The following is a 25,259-nucleotide window of genomic DNA, read 5'->3' as shown; positions in this document are numbered from 1 at the left end:
CTTTGGGAAAAATATTGTTTTCCATAACTTTTCCACGGCCTGGAATTAGCATTTTGAATTTCCATGACTTTTCCAGGTTTTCAAAGACCGTAAGAACCCTGATATATATACACAGCATGTATATATAAGACACATTTTTACACGTGCACACATTAAGACCTAAATAAAAACACAACAATCGATATATACAAAATAACAGTCACTTCAATATTTTGAGAATGTACATTAGTGCAGATTGTCCATTGAATGAGCAAAAAGAGATATTACAGCAAGATTGTCCTTAGCAGCGTAAAAAGTGTCTGGTGCTGGACATATTATAACATATTGGTGTGTGTGTGTTTTGTTACCTGAAGCACCCGTCACAGCTCTCCCAGCCTGCAGCAGGCGATGGAAAGGAGTCCCCGGCGTGCTGGGAGTCACTTCCTCCTGAGGGTGGCGCTCCACCACCGCGGTGTGATTGTTGTAGCAGTCGATGCAGCAGCGCTCCCTGTGGCCGCCCTGCTGCGTGCTCACTGTGTTGCTGCAGCAGTAGTAGCAGAAGGGACGCCCACACAGTCTGAGAATAGAGACACCATTACTTATTAGTTTTTGATTGCGGGTTATTCAACTGGAATTTAGGATTTAATATACAAGTAAAGCTCTTTGGTGCATGTATTAAATCAATAATTAGATTTTTTATTTTTTGAGGTTATAAAATACACAAGTCAGACATTTGATATCTTTGTCAAGAAATAGGCTCTGATAAAAGTGCATTGGGATGCTTTAAAAACATTTCTAAGATGTTGCAGAAGGTTACTTTTGAGTAACAGCAAAAGCATAGTTTCGCATTAGCTAAGACAATAAGAGTTAAATGAAAAGAGGCTTAAACTGATGTATTGTGATGCAGGATTTCTATCTTGTTTTTAAAAATAATACTCTCATAGTTACAGCATGAAAGTTTAAGAGCAAATAACATGAAATGATCCAGTGATGCATTAAGTCACAGATAGCAACTGTTTAACTCAGATTCTCTCTTCAACATTGTGTAAATCCTGACATTCAAAATGTTTAAGCCAACTGTTAAAGCCTGGTTAATTTGAGTTAATATCATGATATTTTGTTAGCAGCTTACATGTGTAATTAGTGTACTTTCTTTACTCAAACACATTGACATTACATGGAGCGAGACTGACTTTTATAAAGACACCATGCTTTCTCAATATGAATATGAAGCAATAAACAACATTATTATTCATTTTTAATGCATCCCATTCGATCTGCTGTGGACGTTATTTGATTTAATTATTAAATAACACTTGGTTAATCTAAATAAGAAGTGAAATTGAGGACGTAAATGTCACTGGACTTCAGTTCCTGTTACATTTCACTACAAAAACAATCACAAAGAAAAGTCATTTCAGTGGCATCAACGCACTGACTGAATGTATTTACTTTTGGAAAATGTGTCAAATATTTAAAGCCATTGACAGTTTTTAGGTATTGTGTATCTATGCTGTTGTTAAATATGTTCTGTATTAATTGCGCTTAATGTTTTTAGAACTACAATAGTGTTTCAGCAAATGTGCTTAGCAATCGAGAAAAAATGTCTTTACACGACTTGTTTAAAAGGAGCAATATTGGTATTCGATTAGTTACCTGGTTATGCACTGTATATTATAAATGGTATATTTGTTTATCTGACCTGCAGTTGTGCTTGCGGAGCCACCAGCTGAACTGGGTGTGACAGCCCAGGCAGAAGTTGACGTCTCTCTCAGTCTCCTCGTCCCGCATTTTTTGCTCGAACTCCAAGGCATCCGACTTCTGCCACAGAACATCTTTCTCCCTGCAGAGAGCACCATCAGGCATATTTTTTAATTGCAGTAAAATCACACGTTATAATGCAGAAAACACAATTAAAAAAACACATACCAAAAAGGCCTTAGGAAATGACCAAGGCATAATCACTCAACACTGCATTGGTGTCACTTTAACCCGAGTAACAAAGACAACATGGAAGGGAAAGATGAAAGGTAGATCAGATTAAATATGTTTTTACCTGATCAGTTCAACAAGCCTTTCTTCCAAGTTGATTTTCGTGCGGTAAAGATCATCGAGTTCAGCTGCCGTCTTAAGATCAAAGCTCTGTTTGTCCTGTGTGGCTCTCCGTAGATTTTCACTCATCTCCTGACAAGTCCGCTGAGCCGCTGCAAGACTTTCCTGAGAACTGCATACAAAAATACACAGTCTGATTAAAGATACATACAAAAATACACAGTCTGATTAAAGATACATACAAAAATACACAGTCTGATTAAAGATACATACAAAAATACACAGGGATACTCAGGTGACTAATTGTGTCCATCCAGTTGTTATCTTTAGTCTTGTGATTTAAAAACAGACAGAAAAAGTACACAAAAAATAAACATTCTGATTTAAACACACAAGATAAAAAACATTTTTCACAGGGCTTTAATTCAATCCAGACTGTGTGTTTATGAATACAGTATCTCACCTTGATAAATTCTCTTTCAGATGGATTATCTCGTCTTCTTTCTGCCGGATGAGATTTACAGAATCGGCCATCTGGATGTTTTTCTCCTCAATCTGTTGGCAATATCTCTGATTCTCAGCCTGCAATCAGCACAGCAAAGCACAGCATTATTTCTGCTTCTTTGTGAATTATGCTCGTGACCATAATGTTATGATTACTGCAATTTCAGAAATACACAACAGTAATCTCATTTATCAATCCTAGACACACAAATGATATTGCATGTTAAATAACAGTTTTATTTCCTCGCACGTTCACTGACATGATTTAAAACATCCGTGGACTGTTTTAGTGATTGGAAAGGGGCCAGAATCAGTACATCATCTCACCTCCAGCTGTTTGAATTTGTTCTCCAAGTCGACCACTTTCTCTTGCTCGGTCGTCAGCTGAGATTTCACTTCCTGTGTATCTTTATTCACGGTCTGCATGAGAAACCACAAATTCATCAACTGATGACTTGGCAGTTATTGTTTGAAAAACAAAACAGCTTTTAGAAAATATTTGCTGATAGAACCCAACACAAACGAGTTAAGCAGTATATTTACATTGACATTTGTAACCTGAGTACTTTTCTATTTGTATCTGTAGAACTTGAAGGTCATTCTCTAATTCAGATAGTGAAAGGTTTCTTATCAGAATCAGAATCAAGTTTATTGCCAGGTACGTTTACACATACAAAGATTTGCTTTTGTATGTGGTGGTGCGAACATAAACAATAAAAAAAAAACAAGTTGCAAAGTAAGTAAAAAAACTAATATATAAGGATATTAAAAAATAAGTATTTTTAAGAAACAATTTAGTATTTACACCAAATGTAAATGTAACTATACAAATAACCTTAAAATGGTGTAACTTTTTTTTATTATAATTTTTAAATTTTTCTTAAGTAACATTAAGCTGTCTTTAGCTCTGCTGTAACAATGTACATTTCCCCTGTGTGGGACTAATGAAGGTATTCTGATTCTGAAAATAAAAAAAAACAGAAACAATGAGTATATATGAATAACTACAGTGTATTATATTTTAAAATGGAGGGCTGTGCAGACGTGTGCAAAAATGTGCAAAAAGCAGTCCGAGAGTTTAGCATGAACATGGCTCACAGTATTAAAAAGGCAACAAAGAACAAGATATTGTTCACATGATGTGCATTAATGTAATGCATAATGATTTTGGGGTGGATCAAGGCTACATGAAGTGTAGGAAACAGCTTAGAAGAGAGAGCCCATTGTAGCTAGTTAACTCAATGACATGCACAGTTTACACACGGAAGCATGCTACGTTTCTGAATCTGAGCTCTGAGTGTCTGACCTGGACCCGGCCTTCGTGGCTCATGGTCTGGCTGCTGAGCTGGAAGCGGAGCGCCTGGATCTCCTCCTGGCTGGTCGCCTGCACAGCCTCCTGCTGGGCCTTGCTCAGCTCCTCCTGCATCTCCTGCTTGATTGCAGGCGGACCCTTCTGGTTGAGGCGCTGGTTCTCCTGACTCAGCTGCTCCATGCAGGTATTCAGCCTCTCCTCGTCCAGCTCCTGCAGCTTCGTCGACAGGCCCTCCCAGCGCAGACGAGCCTCCTCGTTCTCAGCCGTTAGCATGCACACCTGAATGCCGAGCTCAGCTGTTTCTGTGTTGGCTCTGTGGAGCGCCTCCTTGGACTCGCTGTTTTCCAGACACAGGCCTTCATACCGCAGCTTCAGTTTATTGAGATCCTCTCTGGAGGCCGTCACCTCCGCAGCCAGGCCGGCTCGAGCCTGGGCTTCACCGTCCCGCTCCCGAACGACAGCCTCCTCTCGTTCCCGCGATCGCAGAATCTCGTCCACATGCCGGCGGTTGAGCTCCTCTACCTGGGCTTTCAGTTGTTCCGCTAAGATGCGGAGGTCCTCTCTGGAGGACTCGGTCACCTCCTGCAGAGCCTGCACCTTCATCCTCTCGTCGGCTCCTGCCAGACGCTGAGCCCTGAGCTCCACAACCTCGTCCTGGAGCCGCTGCACCTCCCTCAGGTTGAGCTCCAGTTGAGCCTCAGCCATCACCAGCCTGTACGGGGAATCCTTGGTTTCCATTGAGGATTTCTGAGGCCTTTCGTGAAGCACTTTCTCATTGCTCTCCGCAGCTCCTTTCTCACGGTGCAGCAGCTCAACACTCCTGTTCTCCAGCTCCTCGGCTCGAGCTCGCTGACGCCCACATTCAACAGCCTGTTCTCTCAGTTTAGCCTCAGCGTCCTTCACTTTCTCAAGTAACTCTGCTTGGCTTCTTTGGGACACGTTGAGGTTTTTCTCCAACTTTGAAGCTTTGGCAGCGAGTGCGTCCAGTTCCTGTTGAGCCGTCGCTAACTGTTTCTTTAACGAGGACTGGAGTTCAAGACGCTCTTGTTTCTCATGCTCTAGATTCTTTATTTGCGCGTCAGATGTGTCCTTCTGGACGAGCACCTTCTGGGCAATCTCCTCCCAATGCAGGTTTTCATCCAGAAGCTTCTTCTCCCGATCTTCCACGCACAAATGTGCAGCCTCGACTCGGGATTTTAAGTGCTTTTCAGAAGCCCTCAAACAAGCAAGCTGGTCTAACAAGGCCACCCTGCTCTCAGTCAGCTCTGTGATGCTCCCCTCACTCTTTTTAACCGTCTGGAGAACCTTAGCGTTTATTTCCATGAGATTGTGGCATTGGGTTTTGTACTCCTGAAGTTTCTCAGAGGAGACGGTTTCATTATTAGCAAGTCTAGAGCCCAGAGTCTCTTTCTCAACATTCAGCTTCTCCAACTGCTCCTCTAAATGTTTGGTTCTCTCCGAAGTAGCAGCGAGCTCTTTTTCTCTGTTCTTCAGAGTTCTCATAACGTCCAGGAGTTTGCTCTCCAGATCCTCATTCTGGCTGTAACTCACGCTACACCTCTGCTCTACCTCCTCCCTCTCCTTATTCAGTCTTCTCCTTAGGTCATCCGCCTTCCTTTCTCTGCACTCTAGTGACGCTTGTAGGTCCTGAAGCTGTGCTCTTAAGTTCCCCGTCTCCTTCTCTTTCAAGCTCAGCGCCCCTTGAATTCGACCGACGGCACTCTGGAGCTCCTCTAACCGTTTAAGCGCGTCCTCGCGTTCGCAATGAGCTCCGGTTCTTACTTCAGCCAGCTTCTCCTCGCTGATCCTCATCTCTTCTTCCCTGAGTTTCAGATCCTGGGACAGACGCTCAGAGTGCCTTGCTCTGTCCTCCGCCTCTCTCTTTGCTTCCAACCTCCCCTCCTCAGCTGTCTTGACTTTATCCAGGAGTTCCTGGATTGTCCAGGCCGAGTCGCAGTAGCTGGCTGTTTGTTGTCCCTTTTCCTTAAGTGATTCTTCCAACTTGGAGAGAAGCTCCATATTTTTGTTCTCAGCCACTGTGAGTCTACTTTGAAGGTCACTGTTTATTGCTTCCCTACAGATTTGAAGGTGATTTGCCCCGTCCTGATCATCTGTATGTTGGTTACTTTGAGTTTCTGTAGATACAGAGGGGCCAGCAGTCTTCTGCAAAAGCTGGCCTTTAAGGTCTTTCACCACACCTTTCAACTCATCAGCTTGTTTTCCTAACTCCTGAACCCGGACCAGCAGCTCCTGCTGTCTGAGCTCTGATTGGTCGAGCTCAATGCGCAGGTTATCTGCTATGCTGCATGAAGAGGGCTCCACCAGTTCATCGAGCCCACCCAGGAGACTGGGATTCAGGTCTTGGATTGGAAGATACTCCTGCACCTGGTCAGTGGATACAAAAACGCTTTAACTTCACAAGTCACATTCACACATTCGTTTTGCAGGGTTGTCTATGTAGAGTATCTGATTCAGTTTACCTGTGAGTAGCTGCTAACGAGACTGTTGATGCTGGAGCAGCGACTGGGAGGCCTCCACAGGAAAGCTGATGAGGCATTGCCTAATGTTCGCCTACAACATAATGACCAAATATTGAGCTCATTAACACCTCGTAAATTGTAAGAAATTACAACTGATTGAAAGAGAAAGCAACCACACTCTTGTTCAGAAGAAGAACTTGACAGAAATGGAGAAAGCTTGAAATAGTGGCACTTTCTTTTACAACAAGCTTTAACTGTTTTATTGGAAACATTATTACAATGTAATAGGTGCACAACATACTCTAAACTCTCTATCTGTACTGTACAAATTACAACAGGCCTCGAAAAAGAATTTCATTCACAAATGTAATTCTCTTTTTGTCTTGATTTTTAAGAGTGTGACATTTGTTGATTCAGGTAATATATATAGTTTATATTGTTGTAAGTGTTGCTACTCTGCATAATATCCCAATAATGTAATGAACAGCAACAACACTTTTTCAAAAAAGTGTGTCCACTTCCTGTAGAGTGACTGCAAATTGATGACAAGGAAGTGAAAAGTCTTGGCAAAGGTGCTGATGTGAGGAACAGCGATCAGCACTTACACATTGTCGGCACCCACTGACTCTCACACACACACATTTACACACACATTTACACGCACTCAGGAAAAAGAAAAAAAGAGCTGTGAATGTGCAGAGTGATCAGATAATTAAGTGTTACCTCAAGTTGTGAAATAAGCAATATGGCTTCATCACCATTTTACATTAGGTGCAATAACCTGGGGTGTTATTTCAAATAACGTAAGGTCTGTCTCTGATCAATTTACAAATCATTTCCAACTCCAACACGGAAGGATTTATGATTTAATTTCTTTATGAAGGGTCTCTTTTTTCCCATCAAAACAACAGCCAAATATAAATGTTTGTTTTTCTTCAAAAAGACGAAACTGGCTGTAAACGTTTACATAATTGTAATAGAAGTATTGGTTACCTTGCAAATGATGGCCAATCTGCATCAAGGTCGTAACCTCTGGCAGCCACGTCAAACTGGATCTGGTTGAGCTCATAAAGATGGTTAATGATGTCAGCAGTGAGGTGGGACTTGAGGAAGGGACTGCGCGCATAATACCAGTCACTGCATGGGAAAATACAAGCAAAAAAATATAAATCTCAATTCTAAAAACAAGGACACTAATTTGTTTTTTAGTGGACCAAAACAAATTAGAAAATAAAGTGTAATAAATCCATATTAATCTGGTTTTCTCCGCCACTGAGCTGAAAAGATGTATTATTTTTTCAGATGTTTTCATTGTTAATTATAAACTGTGTTGAGACTGTTCCAGAAAAAACATTTTGTTGAAGTGCATTCAGACAAATATAATCACAAATTGAGTTATAAAGATGAAAAGGTTGGAATAAATAGTTGGTGATTTTTCTGAAAATGCGCTCTGCTTCCTTTCAGAGAGTCAGATAAGATGATTCATATCACAAATTTCCTGTCTTTAAGATAAGATAAGCAAACTGGCTGTAGCTCCACATATTTTTCTTCTTATAGATTCTTCTTCATTTACCACAAACAGAGATGAGATTAGGAGGGACCTACTCATTTCACTTTTGTCAAGAAATAGAATAATTCCTCTTATTACCAAAAACGCACAAAGACCGTAAGAGGTTGTTTCAGGTTTCTGCACAAAGTGTGTGAGTGGTTTGCCTGAACAGCATGCGATACATGGCCTGACCGGAACAACATTCATGCAATCTGCCATTGAAAACAGATTGACAGTGTAATTTCTGTGATCGAATATCTTATGTCAAATAGAAATATAAAGCATACTACTTTTATGAGATAAAGTAAAATATAATTGACATGTGTTTTGCTAAAATGCTGAGGAAGTGAGACAGAAGAAGTGTAAGTGTCTACGGTTAGGGTGTGGGTGTTGTGTTGCCTCAGAAAACAGAAATAAAACAAAAATCAGGAAGGGAGATTTACTCTTGAAAAAAAGGGCTACATCCCACGTAAAGCACGGTGCCTCAATGATTGAAAACATTACATATTAACAAATATGACTAAATACACATATTCGTATTAATGTGTAAGTATCTGTTCCTGACCTTGTGACCTTCTGGTTTATGAGACACTGCTGCAGTGTGTCAGCGAGGCGTTGGTGGACGAGTGAGTAGCGTATGAAGGCCCTTCCTTTCCCCAGGGATGTCTTCAACTGAGGACACAAATATACACTTAAGCACGATTTTCTTACTCAGATTTGTCCGTACATTACCTCACTGCAATGCAAGGTCATGTTTGAAGAGCATCTGTTATTTCAAAGTCAGTATCAAGCAGGTCAAACTATTTCACTCGTGGCTCCCACACTCCTAAAAATATATTTGAATGTGACATTAAAGACGATTAACTTGCAATGAATTATTATTTTAAATTCTCTTAATTGATTAACTACTGAGTCTATAAAACAACTTTTTTCTCAGAGTCCAAGATGACCTCTTTAAATGTCTTGTTTTTCCCCAAACAATGAGTTCAAAATCCCAAATAATGTGTCTTACATTGATATTAAAAAAATAATGTATGTTGCCGGAAAAAGAACCCAAAAGCAATCATAACAGTTGGTTTGTTTTCTGTTGACTGTCTAACTAATAAATCAATTGATTTCAGTTAAAGCCGAATGCAAAAACTGTATTTTGGTCAAATGTATTGTAGGAAAGAGCAGTTAGGGATGTAAAAGTTTAAATATCACTGCATGGACATTAAAAGTACGGTATCTATCAGTACATCCAGACTCTCTCTCCAATACATTAGCAGATGGAGGGATTTAAGTAAGACAACGGACCCACAGATCTAACAGAAGGACACCAGCTGGAGACTGATATACGTCACAGACTGACCGACATGGAAAAAGAAGAAAAGTTAAAGTTAAAGAGAACGAAAGGTTGCCAAATGGCTGTCAGCTGGTATTGACTAAACTATGTCGCTTTTCAAGAAAAAATACTGACAGTTGTTAATCCATGAGAAAGCCTGAAGCACCAGATATGTTTTGCTAATGAACGAGCATCCACTAGCCTAACATAGGATGTGAGGTTGACATTTTTCAAGCAAAAAAAATGGAAGATGAGCTTTTTCTAGCCTCTCAAAACTAGAGGATTTGAAATAGATGGTAGTTAATTTAATAGCTTGTGGCTGTTGCTCGGAAAAAACTATCAAGGGTAAAGGTCACCTTGTTGCTTTAGGAAATTCAGTTTGGCATTTTGTCTTATATGTCATGGAATAAATTATAAAACAAGTAAATAATCAGCCTATTGTTAATGACTTATGTTAACATTAATATTATTGATTTACAATTGTTAGTATCTATTCTAATAGAGAACAACATGGTGTGTGTTTTGCCAGTAACCCCGGAAACTAAAAACATAGGAATCATTTGTTTGTAAATGAACCTTAAGATTAGTGTTAAGCTCATATAATAGACAACAAAATATACAATCTAAGACTAATTAAACTAGAGTTATTTCAGTGTGAAGGCTCACCACTGTGAATTCCCAGGATAGAGGGTGACCAGCAAGGTGTAAGGCAGCAAGTGAATTAGCAGCTCCGAGGTTTACTGTGTCCAACTCACCAGGGGATAAGTTACATGGCTATACAGTCACTGTGTGAGGCAGCGAGGGTTACAGTGTGTGTGTGTGTGTGTGTGTGTGTGTGTGTGTGTGTGTGTGTGTGTGTGTGTGTGGTGCAGAGGAGGATTACCTCAGGAATGGATTTAACAAAACGGATGCCATCGTTAGCTCCCTTGATCTTAATCAGGCAGTCGCAGAAGTAATCCCAGTAGTCTTTTCTCTGACCAAGAAAGGTTGTCTTCTCTTTTTGGTCAAACTAAGAAACAAACATTACTTCATTATTGCATTGCCTAACAATGTCATCAGCAATATGCATTGTAAAACAGGTCTGTCTGACACTGCCGGGTACAATTGTGATTAATAGGATTTCTATGAACTTCCTACATGTTTCCATTTCTTTCTAGCACTCTGCCCCTCTCTGGGGTCAAGACTTCTCCAAACGGTCATCAGATATTACTATACTTATTTTATTATATTTTTGAAATACTTAACCTGGCATGATCTTTAACATATTAAACATTCTGTGTTAAATGAAACCCTCACAACTGCAGTGCTTTATTTTAAGGCTTCANGTGTGCCTTGGCAGTCTCTCTGGGGTCAAGACTTCTCCAAACGGTCATCAGATATTACTATACTTATTTTATTATATTTTGAAATACTTAACCTGGCATGATCTTTAACATATTAAACATTCTGTGTTAAATGAAACCCTCACAACTACAGTGCTTTATTTTAAGGCTTCACAACCAAAAAGGTTTACAAATCACTAGAGCACTGGTTCCCAATCTGTTTTACTCGTCGCCTTTTTGAGCAAGAAAATGATTAGTCGCTTTCCCTGGTTAATATTTGAGATATTGAAAATTCAAAAGTAAAAAGTTATTTTAGGTTATTTCGTTTAAACGGTTTGAAAAGATGCACTCATGAGTATTTTCTCAACAACAAATCAATGAAAGAGGTTCTATCTATCTACGAGATATTTATTTTAATCATCTTACAACTGCTTGTTAGATTGATATTCTCTGCCTTTTAGAGGTTCACATCCCCAAGTACAAGCTAGTGGTAGAGTCAGAAGAGCAGTGCTGGTCAAATTGCAAACACAAGCTGTATAATCTTGAAAAACCCTGAACAAACGTTGGTGGTATACGATTCCATACCTGGAGCAGGTATTCAAGTTTATAGAAGAACTTGTGCAGGTTGGCGCTATCATCAGTTACCGGTTCACCACAGTCGTTGTGTTCCTTACTCAACTCTAACACAGAATCTAAACAAGACAGTAACAGCATTGTTAATACATAAATACACAATTATCAAATGATTTCCTTGTGTGGAATCTGTTTTTGATCAATATGCGCACATTTTATGATCGCCTTATCAGTAATAGATGTTTATAAGGCAAAAAACATGTCCTGATATCTAAATGTTGTAATAATCCTGGGAGCACGATGCATATGCCTACTTCACATGTAAAAAAGACAGGCTGCCAGAAACATATGACGCAATATACCGTCACGGTGTTTATGTGAGTCAGTGTGAACATGTTGTTTACCATGCAGATCTCTAATTATCCTCTGCAGTTGATTATCTCCAACTGATGAGGAGGAGGCCATTCTGGGGAAGGGGCAGTGACGTCAGCAAATTCTGCATTTGGGATTGGAAAAAGACAGTGTCATTTATGTTTCGATATTACAGGAAGGTCCTAATGATATGAACAATGTTCCTTGTGTCATCGAAATGTCAAGGATGTACCTTTGTTCCTCAGAGTATGAATAAAGCATTTGATAGTATAACTAAGGAAAGCTGTTGCCAACAGGATTTCAACTTTCCATCCGGCAAACAGTTCAGGTAAATAAAATCACATTATAACAGACTGGGGGACTGTGAACAAACACACCTCAACCCCTCAAAGACTATAAGCACCATTTTTATTGCATCTATGGTTACTTTTAGCATCTATTCATGAACACATAGTTATATTTAAACTTGTGTAGCTTTGTTTATTTAAATGTGATAGTGTGTTAAGTGCTTTGTCATTGCTGCTACCTCTGCTCTTATCACTGCTTTTATTTATTTGCCGTCCATTTCTATTACTGCAGTGAGAGATACCAACGCAATGGTGTTGTACCTCTGTATGATGACAATAAAGATATTCTGATTCTAAACATTAAAATAGTACTTTCCTAAATGTGCACACCACTGCTGCTTATCACTTACATAAACACATGAATACACTCTATCCAAACCCCAGAAGCCTTTAACAACTGAGGCAAATTAAACAATCCAGAGAGGGTTAATTCATGTGTTAAAATAAGAAAGCACAGTAGGTCAGTCAAGTTAGCAAAACCGTACAGTCTGTGAGAGGAGGTACAACATGTACATCACGAGGATAGGGGAAAGCGTATCACTGTTTCAAACCCGACTGACACCAAATGTAGGCTGTATATAGTGTTATACACCGTCCCCATTACAAACTAGAAACATTGCATCACTTAAAACCGCTTTAAAATGCAACAAATCGCCACACAAAGCTAGATAGTCAAAGCTGGTAGCTATCCTACATGCACCTGTTCTCAGCTCTTCATTTCCTTCTCGTATTTAATGTCAATGATGTTATAAACCATCGAGTTTTGGTTGTAAGCAAAGCGACACACTTCAATGTTCAATAAACATTAACATAATAAACGTACTCGATGTGTAAAATGTTCCAGTGTCCAGTTTGTAGGTGATACAGCAGAAACGTGCTAGGCGTAGAGGGCGGGCACTGTGGGTGATTGACAGGCGTGATGGACAAATAGACAGCGTCTGCTGCTGCTGAAGTCCGTCATAGTTTGGTTGAGAGACAAATGGTAAATAAACAGAAACCTGAGAAGAGTAAAGTGCTCATAGAGATCTAAATATATAATAAAATGTACTTTAAAAATGAATTGGGGAAAAATGTATGCTTTGTATTTGGTTTGTATTTTTATTGTGTTGTGTTTTAATCCTTTGTTTTATTTTATCCACAAAGTAAGCCTATGAAATAATAATTGACAAACTAAATAATTAAAGGTCTAAACTGTTTTTTATATGCACAAAATATTAGGTTTTATAAATGTTATTTATATTTTATTGTTATTTTGTATTTTATTTTTTGTCTCCACCTTAACTGTTAACATAGTGTTGTTAAGAGCAGATATTTTATGTAAATGTACAAAAGATAGTTGCATACTGGAGAAGAAAAAGAAGAAGAAGAAGAAGAAGAAGAAGAAGAAGAAGAAGAAGAAGAAGAAGAAGAAGAAGAAGAAGAAGAAGAAGAAGAAGAAGAATCTACAGCTAACTGTGTAGATATCATAGAAAACATATTTAATACATTTGTGTTTTCCCATGATATGTTAGTCTATCGTCAAAAGTAAATTGGTGCAATAGTATAATGAGCTTTTTTCCTATTGTTTGGATTGTTGATTAGTATTTTAAGTCATTTCTGAAAATTGAAATTGTGAATTTATGTAAGTTTTCTGTTTTAAATCATTCTTTATTAAATGTATATTTGTTGGACTGTTGGTCAGATAGATCAACGAAATTAAGGATGTCATACTTGACTTTAGGAATGCTTTATGTTACAATTTTTAAAAGTTTAAATAAGAAATCCACACTTGGGACTATGCCGTTTGTGTCATTGTGGAACAAGTATAATACCAATACAATACACTTCTGAAAACAGTGAGGTTTACCAAAAACAAGTACTGAACATGTCTCGTAACGTGATCGAAACCAAAATGCCCAGCTCTGACATCATCTCTGTTCACCTTTGGGTTTCATACTTAAGGAACAATTCCCTATTCCAGTGATATCTGCACGAAGGACGTTGGTGTTTGCAGGTACAGTAAATTGCCACATTTCTCAATTTGTTCTAGACGGATTCATTATCATTTTTTAATAATATCTCAAATGATGTCTATATAATGTTTTTTAGTTTAAGTAACATTTTGTTTTTACTTAAAATGTTTGTCTTTTTTTATTTCATTCGGTCACTTTATATAAAAAAAACCTGGACATTGAAGTATGAATATTTGAACGCTCATTCAGCACAAATCATTTATAAAATATATTTACCTTCTCCCTTTCCTTTAGTGGGCAGAGAATTTCTTTGGGGGGTATATTTAGAGGCACTTGTCAATTGAGAAGTTAACATGTTTCTAGTTGCGAAGAATAGTTATTAAACTGTCCAAATTTAAGACTGTTGATCATTCAAAATATAGAAACATTGTGAATGATGAATGAGGTTGTATCTTCCTGGTCGAATGTACTTATTGTAAGTCGCTTTGGATAAAAGCGTCAGCTAAATGCAATGTAATGTAATGTAATGAATGATAAGAGCCTGTTGCTGTTGAAATCTGTAATTTGGGTAAAGTGATGCTTTTGAATATACGAGATAAAACATGGAAATAAAGGAAGTCATATATCAAGAGAATGTTATTAATCTATGGACATATCACACTATGAAATGACTAATTTATCTGTAAAAACTGTTTTTACAATGTTATGTATCATCTAATTTCTTATAATTAAGTCTGTTTAACCCCCTTTACTTTACACAACCCTTTTTTCAGACTCTCTACTTGCTGAAACTTGCTGAAGGAATATGGCAACAACTGACTCAGCCTATAACCTAACCACATACGATGATTCCTACTATGATTACGATTATGAGGATGAAGTGTGCAACAAATCAAGCATCGTTCAGTTTGGAGCAACCTTGACTCCAGTGGTCCTCTCCATTGTGGTCATCCTCAGTCTGTTTGGCAACATCCTGGTCATCGTGATTCTGGCAAAGTATGAGAATCTCAAATCTCTCACCAACACTTTGATCCTAAACCTGGCCATATCGGATCTCTTCTTCACCGCAGGTCTGCCCTTCTGGGTCTACTATCACATGTACGGATGGACTTTAGGCCAACTTGCATGCCAGATAGTCAACTTTTTATTCTACGTTGGTTTCTACAGCAGTGGGATCCTCCTCATCATGATGACTGCTCACCGTTATGTAGCCGTCATGAATCCTCTGTCTGACATTGTCTCCACCACAGGCTCCTACAGTGTTATAGCGTGTGTGATCATCTGGGCAGTGAGTATATTGATTGCCAGTCCAACCTCCGCCTTTTCCAAAGATGACCAGAATCACTGTGTGTGTGAAAATTCTTTCTGGTGCTTATTGGGAATCTATCAGCAAAATGCTCTCTTCATTGTGAGTTCAGTGGTGTTTATTTTCTGCTATTCTCAGATCATCTGCAGGTTGCTGCGGCCTACTGCTCGAAGAAGAAAGAGCAAAACTTTAAAACTCATTTTTACCCTTATGGTTGTTTTCTTTGTCGGCTGGGGACCTTTTAATATAGTGATATTTCTAAAGTCATTTAATTACTGGCCCAAAACATCTGCTGACTCAAAGGATCTATTGGAAAATTGTGAATCATCAAAGCCACTCGATTACGCCTTTTACATTAGCCGACTTCTGGCTTTTTCCCACTGCTGCCTCAACCCTGTGTTTTATGTGTTTGTGGGGGTTAAATTCAAAAACCACCTGAAGAAAATGCTGAAGGGCTGGGGACAAAGCAACAACGGCTTACGCAATAGGCATAGCCGACTTACAATTACATCCATAACAAGTGGTGAGGAACTTTCTATTTAGTTGATATGGAGAACAGAGGTGAAACCCGAACTTCTAAACCAGAAAAGAGAACATCTAAAATCCTATTGACATTTGATTTAGTTGTATCTGGGTAGAATTCTCCTGATCAGATACTCAGCATAAGCTCCCCCCCCCTTTTTATTTTTATTTTTTATAAAGCTTTAGACCCAGAATCAGCACTTCTAACAGGGCTGACATAGAGGGATACGAGAGATGTCTAAAATGCATGATCTGTTTGGTATTTTGTGCAAAACGCATCACAGACATGTTTTTTTATATATTTGTATATATCTGAGACCCATAATATATGCCTAAAGATAGCATGATAGGAGAACTTTAAATTATCTATCCTAGATTTGGGACAGGGGGACAAATGCAAATTAATTTAGCTTCATTAGCTTTTTAAGTTGGTTCTAAAAATTGTTCTAAAAATGATATGTGTTGTACATTATTTAATCAAACATGTAAACCAATTCCATTTATTTCCCCCTTTAAATTTCCAATCAAGTTTTGTGCTTCAAAAAAAATCAGCTCTGTATCAGTTGGTAAATATTAATGTGATTTCAAATTCATGTTGATACATTGATTATAAATTGCACTGTAGATAATATGTGAAACACTTCTTCACTGCATTTTACTTAGAGGAGACCTATCATGCTATATTTTAATAATATACCATAGGCCATACCCATAAGGTATATTTATACGTTTTTTGTTTCAAATATACCAAACAGATCATGCATTTTTGCCATGCCTCATTTTGCTCTATTTTCCTCTCCTCCACCCTGTCTTTGCATGCGCTGCAGCTGACCACGCCCCCCTGCAAAGGAGGGGGCCGAGTTACGAGTGTCATGTTACCATGCTGTTACCATTCCACGGCAACCTCTCATTCCCCTGATTGGTGGAGAGTTGGCCATATAGGCAGAGCTCCTCGTCACTGACGTCACACTATTTTCAAATCTGGATCAGTCTGTATCAGATCCGTTGCAGCCCCGTTTTTAAGAGATTTGGGTATGGAGGAAAAGAGAGACGGTTGTGTTTTCTGACACTTGGTGAGTTCCCTGACACACCGGAGACACATATTCATGTATGAAAGACGTACAAAAGTGCATTTTGCATGATAGGTCCCCTTTAATGGTTTCATATTAAATAATCTATCTCAGTTGTTACTGTAGTTGTTATATTGTCACCTTTAGGAGTCTTGCAAACAAAACAGAACATCATTTATTTTCAAAATGTTATATAATTTGTCAAAAATGTGTGTTTATATTTGCTTGAACATTTCATCATCATCACTATTATTTCCATGATACAATCAAATTGATCAAAACATATGTCTAGGTGTATCCTTCCTTCCTGCTGTTTCGAGATTATGTTCTAAAGCAGAACATCAACGATATACACGTCACCAATTTTTGCTAATCTTAAAATATTCATGCCTTCACTGGAATGATGAGGCATCACCTCTGAATAATATGAAGCCAAAGGAGGAGCTTCTTCATTAGTTTCCTCTTTTATTGAACAACTTCTCCGTCACAATGAAACTCAGCACATGAAGTGACAGTCGTTGTTCAGGGTAAGTTGCTTAATATTTACTGTAATTGATTTATATTTAATGGTGATGTTCTAACTTTATAATTGTTTTCCATATTGTTCTGTTTTTCTAGGATTTACTTTTTAAAACAAAATTTTACTGAAGGTTAAAGACATCTGCTCAATTTGCCAATTACATTTTTCTGCTTATGTTTCCCAGAAAACAACTTACAATGGCATTCAACAACTCCACAGTGAACATTGGAGGTGAAAACTATAGCTCTGAAGACTGTGAGAGGGTGTTTGACTTGAACACTTTTGGAGGCTCCTCATACATTTTGATCTTCATCCTCAGTATCATAGGAAACTGCCTCCTCTTATATGTCCTCTTTCTCTATGAGAACTTAAAAAATGTCAAATCTATTCGTCCTGAACCTTGCCTGCTCCGATTTGATGATCACAGTCACACTTTCATTCTGGGCCGTCTATTGGCTGCTGCAGGACTGGGTCTCTGGTCATGTTGCCTGCACATTTGTGTCTGTGACAGAGATTGTTGGTGTGCACAGTAGCATCATTCTTCTGACTGCCATTACTTTGGACCGTTTCATAACTGTGGTGCTGCACAACATGCCAAGAAACAAAGTAAGGAGGCAGAGGTTTGCAGCATTGAGCTGTGCAGCTGCATGGATCATCAGCATTTCTTTTTCTATACATGTTGCTACTACAGCCACGGTGAAAGACAGGGGTGGTCGTTCCGTGTGTTCAAATCATGTGGACTTTGGTTTTCATCTTGCAGTGTCTCTGCTCTTCTTCTTCCCGTTATCAATAATTGTTTTCTGCTACTCTGCCATCCTCAAGACAGTGTTGCAGGCTTCAAACAGAAGAAAGCACAGGACGGTAGTGGTGGTGTTATGTATAGTTGCTGCCTTCATCATCTGCTGGGTACCTTACAATATTTTGTTTATAATCGTGTCGTTCTATAAACCTAAAAACTGTTATGCATCGAACCTTGTGTATATAGCCTTTATTATTTGTCATATACTTGCTCATTCTCACTGCTGTATGAACCCTATTCTGTATATGCTCTCAGAAAAGTGACGAAAGCATCTTTTGGATATTTTAAGCTGCAAGAAAGTCGGGAGGGTGAGAGACAGGAAGAGAACCACTGGCTCTCCTGTTAAGCAGAACGTAGCTTTTTTTTTTTACTTTGTTTTTATTAAACAAAGGAAAAAAAACACAAACACCTTACATCACTTTACAGCACATCAGTATCTGAAACAGGTCTGTCATTAATTGTAATTGGGCAGTCAGAGCCTCCATCCCATATACCTCCTTTAATTTTAGTTTCCATTGTGCCTATGTAGGTGGTTGTGGCTTCCTCCAATTCAATGTTACCATTTTCCAAGCAGTCATCAGGAGTATATGCTACAGGTATTTCTGGTTTCTATTACATACATCCNGAGGAGAGGTTTACAAAAAACGTAATAGAACTTAACCAAGTCCATCACTACGAGGTCTCTCAGCATGCGCTTTTTGGTGCTGGGAACCCATTTTCGGATCCACACCAGTCTTGGCCTCCTGATGTCGGAGAGGCGGACCTTTTTGTACTCGTCTTTGAGGTCCCAGGTGCGGACGGGGAAGCTCATCGCTCCAGCCACCATATCAGTCAAGCAAAATGGGGTCCCTGGAGGACCTAGGCCACGGCGACGGCCACAAGAGTAGCCGGGATGGTGTTTTGGGATCACAGTCAAAGTATCACTCAACGGCACGTTATCCCTGGCCAACCAAAGAATATGTTTTTTTGCACGACTCGCTTCTACATTTGAAGTCCTCCAGCCATCGTAAGGGAGCACAAAGCGTCATCTGTCTCGGTGTACCTGCTTGCTTGATTCAGAATTCGATTTCTGAGGCCTTTTTACCGACTTCTTGATGACGCCCCTCCGCCCCCTCTTGTGTCATCCCGCCAACGGGGCTTTCTTCAAGGGGTTGCCGACCACGCCCCTGGAGTGAGACCGCTCCTCGGGTCTCTTTTTGTCCCCATGGTGGGGCGGAATGGATTCCTGGCGGGCCCCACCGGTGCTGCTCACGAACCTTGGAGCGGATGGTGTTTCCACCACTGTTCCCTATGCAGGAACTTGGTGGTATTTTCGCCGCTGCCGGATCGGCCGCGAGCGCTGGCACCCGCCTCTCCTCGTGGTGGTCGGTTGTGGCACTCCTTGTCGTTGGGCTGGTACAGCGGGCCTCACGGGAACATTAAAAGAACCTATATTTTCCATTGAAGGCACAATATCTTTTTCAAATTCAACTCCAATTATGGATTCAGGGTCAGCCTCAAAAAGACATATCTCTTTTATTTCTTTGTTATTAACTGCCAGTTGTAGAGGGACCGTATGCGGCAATCTCCTTCATGCCTCATGCCGCTTAAAGAGCCCGCTTCGTGCAGCCAAGCTTTGCCACACCGCGCAGATTATGTGGTTGCCAATGATCGAATTTATTGCGGCTGCTTAGTGATATCTCCGACCATTCAGCTTAAAAGAAGTGGATACCCTTGCCGATATAAGTGATCGAATCATTTGTCGAAGCATCGTGGGGGAATTCCTGGTGGATCATTTTTGAGTTCGGTTTTGGGGGGGAAGCCGGAAGTGATGATGCGTCAATGCCGACTGGTGGAACGCCTTCACTGTGCGGGCGGAGCACCGAGAACCGAACTACGGGACAACGAGGTGTTTGTCATGCGTAGAAATGCGTGAATTACCTGGACGTTTTAGGCCACGTTAATACTTTTATGAAGTTGATTACAATATATTCATATTTGCTCGCTGCTTTCATGTCATTTGGGCGGAACCGTAAACATAGAAGAGGAAAATGATGTGGTGCAAGATGATGATTAATTTAGATTACAAGAAATCGAGTAGTGAGAGCTGCTGCATTTCCCCGATCGGATGTGAGTATTAAAAACAAAATCGATTATTTTGTGTAGTTGTAAACTCAGTGGCATTGGAAACTACATTTATTAGTGCTTTCATGTCAATTCGGCGAACATATGATACATTAAATGATCGTGAGGATGATGATTTAAAATCGTTTGTTTGAGCCGGTCTGCATTTCCTGATGAAAAAACAAACAGATGCTTTTTGTAGTTGTATTACACCAACATGGACTAAACGTGTGGTTTTTTGTTGGGGAAATTAATGGATAAAATGCACGGATTATGATTGTTATTATTATTATTATTATTATTATTCCCACTCTGATCGGGACACTAGGTCCAACGTTTCCCCGCAGCGAGGCTCCCCCCGTTGACAGTTTACGTGGGCTGGGCTGGGTGCAGTGGCGGACTGGCCATCGGGACGAATCCCGATGGGCCGGTACCGAAGTGGGCCGGTCGGATAAGTCACTAGCACATCCCCCACTCCCCCCGTTGACAATTTACTAGTGGTACCGAAGTGGGCCGGTCGAGAGTCCCGGGCTGATTTTTAGTCCCAGTCCACCACTGGCTACATGACCGTATGATCGCCCATATTGACGCACCTAATTCCTAAACTTCTAACAGATACAACATAAACCGATCCTTCAGCCTCATATGAGCTCTCAGACACGTTCAAAATTAAACTGTCATCGCTGTCTGAGCTTGCTGCTGTGTGCGCCATCGTGCGTTTGCATGCAGATGCTGGGATCCGGAACGGTGAAGCTGGAGCTCTTGGCCCGCAATGACGTCACACATAATTTGGCGGGACTTGAAGAATCCCCAAGAAGATCCAGAATATGGTCAACATTGAAGGGCAGATTAATGGTTATCAAAGTACAAATATCCCAAATTAGTTCAGTAACGGTTTCAAGGGGACAATATTTACTCAAATTGATGGGTTTGGATGATGGGTGAAACCTGTGTCACGGGCTCTTAACATGAGTTCATCTTTAGGGAGCAAAACTAATTGCAACCTTCATTTCTGACAACCTTGCACCGGCTTGCCATTTTAATTTTGAAGCTGACAGGAGAGTGAAAGCGGTTCTTAGCATGTAGTTATGGAGCACCCATAAAGCACAGCAGCAGCTCGTTTCACCCCTCCTGTAGTGCAAGGTCAACAGAAGTTTAAATGTTTATCTTCAGACATTTTTACAAACCTTCTCCTCTGCCAAGGCCAGCAGTTGCTGCTTGGCTTTCTCCACCTCTTCTACAGGTCCTCTGATGGTGACCTTATCAATCCCTGAGCCCTCGGTGGGAAAGTGGATGTGCACACCGCCACACTCCTCCATGATGGAGCGCACAAAGCGGCCCTTCGACCCAATCAAGGAGTTGTGCAGCTTGGAGGGAATGGACACCTCGAGCTCAGTGATGTTAGCCTGGACACAGGGAGACCTTCATTTAGCACAGGAACCAGATTTGGACACATGTGCCAAAGCTTTGGAAGGACTAATAAATGTTAGATATTGGCAATATATAATCAATATATTCAATGTTCTGCTGCATATGTAAATGTACATATATTCTCACTATTCTTTAAGATGCCGACCCATTAAGAATGTGTAAATACTGATTTCAAATTGACCATTGGAAGTGTAAAACAAAAACAAACAAAAAGTCAAAAAGAAATATTTAAATATATACAAAGTGATAATAATAATAAAACTTAATAAAAAATACATTTCCAAGACCAAATTGACTTTAAAATTATAGCAGATATCTCACAGTGTCACTCAAAATATCAGCACATTCTAAAGAGGGATTTCAAAATGAAAGCCCTTTAAGAGGGTCATATACATTCTTGTTTTATATTGCGCTTGTATGATCACACACACACATCAGAAGGGTTAACCCAATGTTTCCCATACATTGATTTATTTGTGGCGGGCCGGGGTATTGCACTGTTGACAAAATAAAAAGGAATTTATTTATAAGTTGCTCAGCCCTAATATACGTGCATGCATGTGCTTACCAGTTCTTTCTGAATGGCCAAGATGCGAGTCCGTGCAACCTCACAGTTTGCCTTCTTGCCCGTGATGACGATCATCTCTGAGTTGCTGTTCTCAGCTGGCAGGTCAATCTTTGTGTTAGTTTCCTCTCTAATCTAGAAAACAAAACATTGTTAAAGAGCAACTTCCAGGTTAAAGACACCTGTGAATAAATGTGTAGGAAAATGATGAATACAAAAAAAAATATACAGAAATATACACTACAGTGACATCTGGCGTCGTTTTTGTAAGAAATGTTCACTTCCGCATAAAAAAGCCTCGGCACGTGACCTCCCGCGTGTGACGTAACACGGGGGACACAAGGGGGAGAGCGGCCGGTGTAACGTATTAATAAACATGGATCCCAATGCTAGTTTCGACACAGAAGAAGTTGAACATGAATATTCGAATGCATATGACGGACCACAACCTTATAATTATTAGCCTGCTAGGCGTCCAAGCGACCAGGAGCAGCCAAGGATTAGAAGAAATAACGGCCATCGGAGAGAAATTGAGCTGTGGTGTGAGGAGAACCAGTGGAGAACTGGGCAGCTATCTTGGTGAGTGACCGGCGTTAGCTACAGAAGGTTAGCTAACGTCACATCACAACATTGTAAAGTTAGCTATCATATATCAGGCTATAACTAAAGTAGCATTGATAATATAGTAACGTTACTGGCAGGACTGTTGATACTGATCCATAACAGAAACTAATGCGCAAGTATCAGCCGTATCTCGCGTTACGTAATGCAAATCCACACCATGTTACGGTGCTGTACCGGAGGGGAGAGAGAGGGCAGCGAAGGGGGGGAACAAGATGTAATACGGTTTCCTGATAAACGTTACCTAATACAACTCCACACTACCTTCTGAGCTTTACCGGAGGGGAGAGAGAGAGCAGGGAAGGGGCAGCTATCTTGGTGAGTGATCGGCGTTAGCTACAGAATGTTAGCTAACGTCACATCACAACGTTGTAAAGTTAGCTATCATATATCAGGCTATAAACTATATAACTAAACCTGCACAAACACAATACTGCACCATGATTACAAATGGTGAAATACAATGTAAAACTACCGAAAAATACCAGCTCACTAAAACACAACCGCTCAACTCAACGCAACTATTAACTATACCCGCGGTCAGAGAGCGGAGATGTTTCCCCTTTGTTATGTAATATGACGCGTTTGACGTATGACCTTAAAAAAAAGCAGTTTTTTAAGAGCAGAGCTCAAAATTGCTCCTTTCCCTCTGAATTCCTGCCCTTATGTCTCGTAAAACATATCAAATCCTACACTGACTTTTTTAATTGTAATTTTCAAGCAAGTTTAAGCATAAATGTAGAAAAAAAAAACCTGCAAGACGCTCTTTAAGTTAGACATGGAGACCCTGAAGACCTAATTCAACTTCATACATTCTCTTTAAAACATATAGAGTACCTTCTTGATATTTGATCCTCCTTTTCCAATTATGTTTCTGTGGAACTGCTTGAAGATGGGGACTGAGAGAGAAAAGCCGTTCTCCACCTGACAAAAGGAATCACTGAGAGTTAACACACAACTGCACTTAGGTAGTAATAGTTGCCTTTAAAATACAATATTAATCGAATAAGATCTTTGTAACGATTTACCATCTCAGCCACTATCTTCTGCATGAACTTTGCACATTTTTCCACCTCATTTCGGGGGCCCCTCAGTTGAACGATGTCACTTTTCTGTGCTGGGTCGGGGAAATTGATGATGACCTGGAATAAATATTATTATTGAGTTTCATAAGTTACAAATAATATTTTGGGCACAGAAAAACTAACACGAACTGCAAACAACTCACCTCAGGGAATTTGTCGCGCACTTCTTTAATATTTTCCCCTTTTTGGCCAATGATGGCTCGATGAAAACGCTGTTCAATGATCAGGTCCTTTGTACGCTCGTTTTCCTGTGAGAGACAGCAGGTTTAGTAACTGCACAGCCAGGGTCTGTCTGTCTATATATCACTCTTTGTTAATATCGCTAGCTGATTGTATGTTTTGATCATGACAACTCTGTAACCTTTTTAAAGATGTGTTTATACAAGTGGTTGTGTAGATGAACAACATTGAAAGTCATGCATTTTTCAATGAGTATTTTCAAATTCAAGCATATATTCAACCTTTAAAACATTGACTAGGCTTATTCCAAACTTTAAAGATAACCCCAGCACATCAGGATACAATTGGCAGCCTCTTGCCTGCGAACCCAAGTTTGTCTCACCATGCGAGACGCCAGCTCAAGCAGCTCCTTCTTGGCTTCCTGGACACCCTGGGGATCCCCCTCAATACGGATCAGGTTGCTTTTCTCGTTGTCAGGGGGGATGCGGACAGTCACCTTGTGCAGTTCTTTGATGCGGTTGACTATGAATAATAAGAATAAAACCAGATTTGAGGATGTTGATCCAATTTGTGTTGTATTTATTTGTATACACCATGCTTTTGACAGTAAGACTATACTTACTGTTGACACCTCCTTTTCCAATCAGGTGTCTGTGGAATTTGGTATCCACGCTGATCTCGGTGTAGTCCATACGGCTTACCTTTTAGGTGAAAGTAGAATAAATGCATACAAATGACTAGCTTGCAGGGCTCAAAGTAACGGTTGCCAGGTTGCCATTGGCAACCATTCAGAAAAAATGTCAACCACTTCTTGGCCTTTGGTTGCCATCAGTGGCAACCACTTTTTAACATGAAGAAATAAGGACAGCAAACAGCTAAATGTGTTCCCCAAAATAGATAAATGTTAATTATTTGTTGTATTAAGAGCAGTGGCGAGCCGTGACTTTTATACCTAGGCCCTCTGATCCCCACCCCTTCCCTCGAGTTATTACGTCACAGCGTATACTTCAGCGGAATATCAAAACAACGGCCCGGGGGTGCAAAACGCATCAATGAAAGCGACCCTCTACCACACAAAACAACACCTGTAAATAACCCTATTNAAAAATCCATAGATTAGCCGCACCGTTATATAAACCGCAGCGTCGAAAAATAGGGAAAAAGGCGCGGCTTATAGTCCGAAAATTACGGTAACTCAAACACGTCATGGTAAAATTATTTTTTACGCGCGGCTCTCATGTCGGGGTGCTGGAGTGAGTGACAGCAAACCACCAATCACAACCATTCTTGA

At 40.0% G+C, this 25,259-nt stretch overlaps 3 protein-coding genes across 3 annotated transcripts in view; 1 reads left to right on the top strand and 2 right to left on the bottom strand.

Moving 5' to 3' along the window:
* fyco1b (FYVE and coiled-coil domain autophagy adaptor 1b) overlaps positions 1–12,712 on the bottom strand; it is a 21,295-nt gene extending 8,583 nt beyond the window's left edge. The window contains exons 1-13 of the mRNA XM_010783983.1: positions 12,638–12,712; positions 11,500–11,591; positions 11,108–11,214; positions 10,084–10,209; positions 8,442–8,548; positions 7,321–7,464; positions 6,328–6,418; positions 3,842–6,232; positions 2,863–2,955; positions 2,495–2,613; positions 2,036–2,203; positions 1,682–1,822; positions 348–556 (exon numbers count right to left, since the gene is read on the bottom strand). Coding sequence (XP_010782285.1) covers positions 348–556; positions 1,682–1,822; positions 2,036–2,203; positions 2,495–2,613; positions 2,863–2,955; positions 3,842–6,232; positions 6,328–6,418; positions 7,321–7,464; positions 8,442–8,548; positions 10,084–10,209; positions 11,108–11,214; positions 11,500–11,560 — 3,757 coding nt within the window. The 5' untranslated portion in view covers positions 11,561–11,591; positions 12,638–12,712. The remainder of the gene's footprint in view (positions 1–347; positions 557–1,681; positions 1,823–2,035; positions 2,204–2,494; positions 2,614–2,862; positions 2,956–3,841; positions 6,233–6,327; positions 6,419–7,320; positions 7,465–8,441; positions 8,549–10,083; positions 10,210–11,107; positions 11,215–11,499; positions 11,592–12,637) is intronic.
* Positions 12,713–13,785: 1,073 nt separating this feature from the next.
* On the top strand, positions 13,786–16,249 carry LOC104956503 (chemokine XC receptor 1-like). The gene is made up of 2 exons (XM_010783982.1): positions 13,786–13,807; positions 14,540–16,249. Exon 2 carries the CDS (start codon positions 14,572–14,574, stop codon positions 15,613–15,615), a length of 1,044 nt encoding a protein of 347 aa, XP_010782284.1. The 5' UTR covers positions 13,786–13,807; positions 14,540–14,571; the 3' UTR covers positions 15,616–16,249.
* Positions 16,250–19,038: 2,789 nt separating this feature from the next.
* LOC104956549 (vigilin-like) overlaps positions 19,039–25,259 on the bottom strand; it is a 6,303-nt gene continuing 82 nt past the window's right edge. Inside the window, exons 2-9 of the mRNA XM_010784044.1 lie at positions 24,591–24,669; positions 24,351–24,490; positions 23,932–24,036; positions 23,732–23,845; positions 23,541–23,627; positions 22,086–22,217; positions 21,274–21,492; positions 19,039–19,389 (exon numbers count right to left, since the gene is read on the bottom strand). Coding sequence (XP_010782346.1) covers positions 19,039–19,389; positions 21,274–21,492; positions 22,086–22,217; positions 23,541–23,627; positions 23,732–23,845; positions 23,932–24,036; positions 24,351–24,490; positions 24,591–24,669 — 1,227 coding nt within the window. The remainder of the gene's footprint in view (positions 19,390–21,273; positions 21,493–22,085; positions 22,218–23,540; positions 23,628–23,731; positions 23,846–23,931; positions 24,037–24,350; positions 24,491–24,590; positions 24,670–25,259) is intronic.

Source organism: Notothenia coriiceps, unplaced genomic scaffold (assembly GCF_000735185.1).
Source record: "Notothenia coriiceps isolate Sejong01 unplaced genomic scaffold, NC01 NC01_scaffold00026098, whole genome shotgun sequence".
Taxonomy (NCBI): domain Eukaryota; kingdom Metazoa; phylum Chordata; class Actinopteri; order Perciformes; family Nototheniidae; genus Notothenia; species Notothenia coriiceps.
Note: the sequence above shows the minus strand (reverse complement) of the source record. Positions and strands in the feature narration are given on the sequence as shown.

Excerpts from the sequence above, each read along its gene's own strand:
- LOC104956503 (XM_010783982.1), top strand. The coding sequence starts at position 14,572 with ATGGCAACAACTGACTCAGCCTATAACCTAACCACATACGATGATTCC.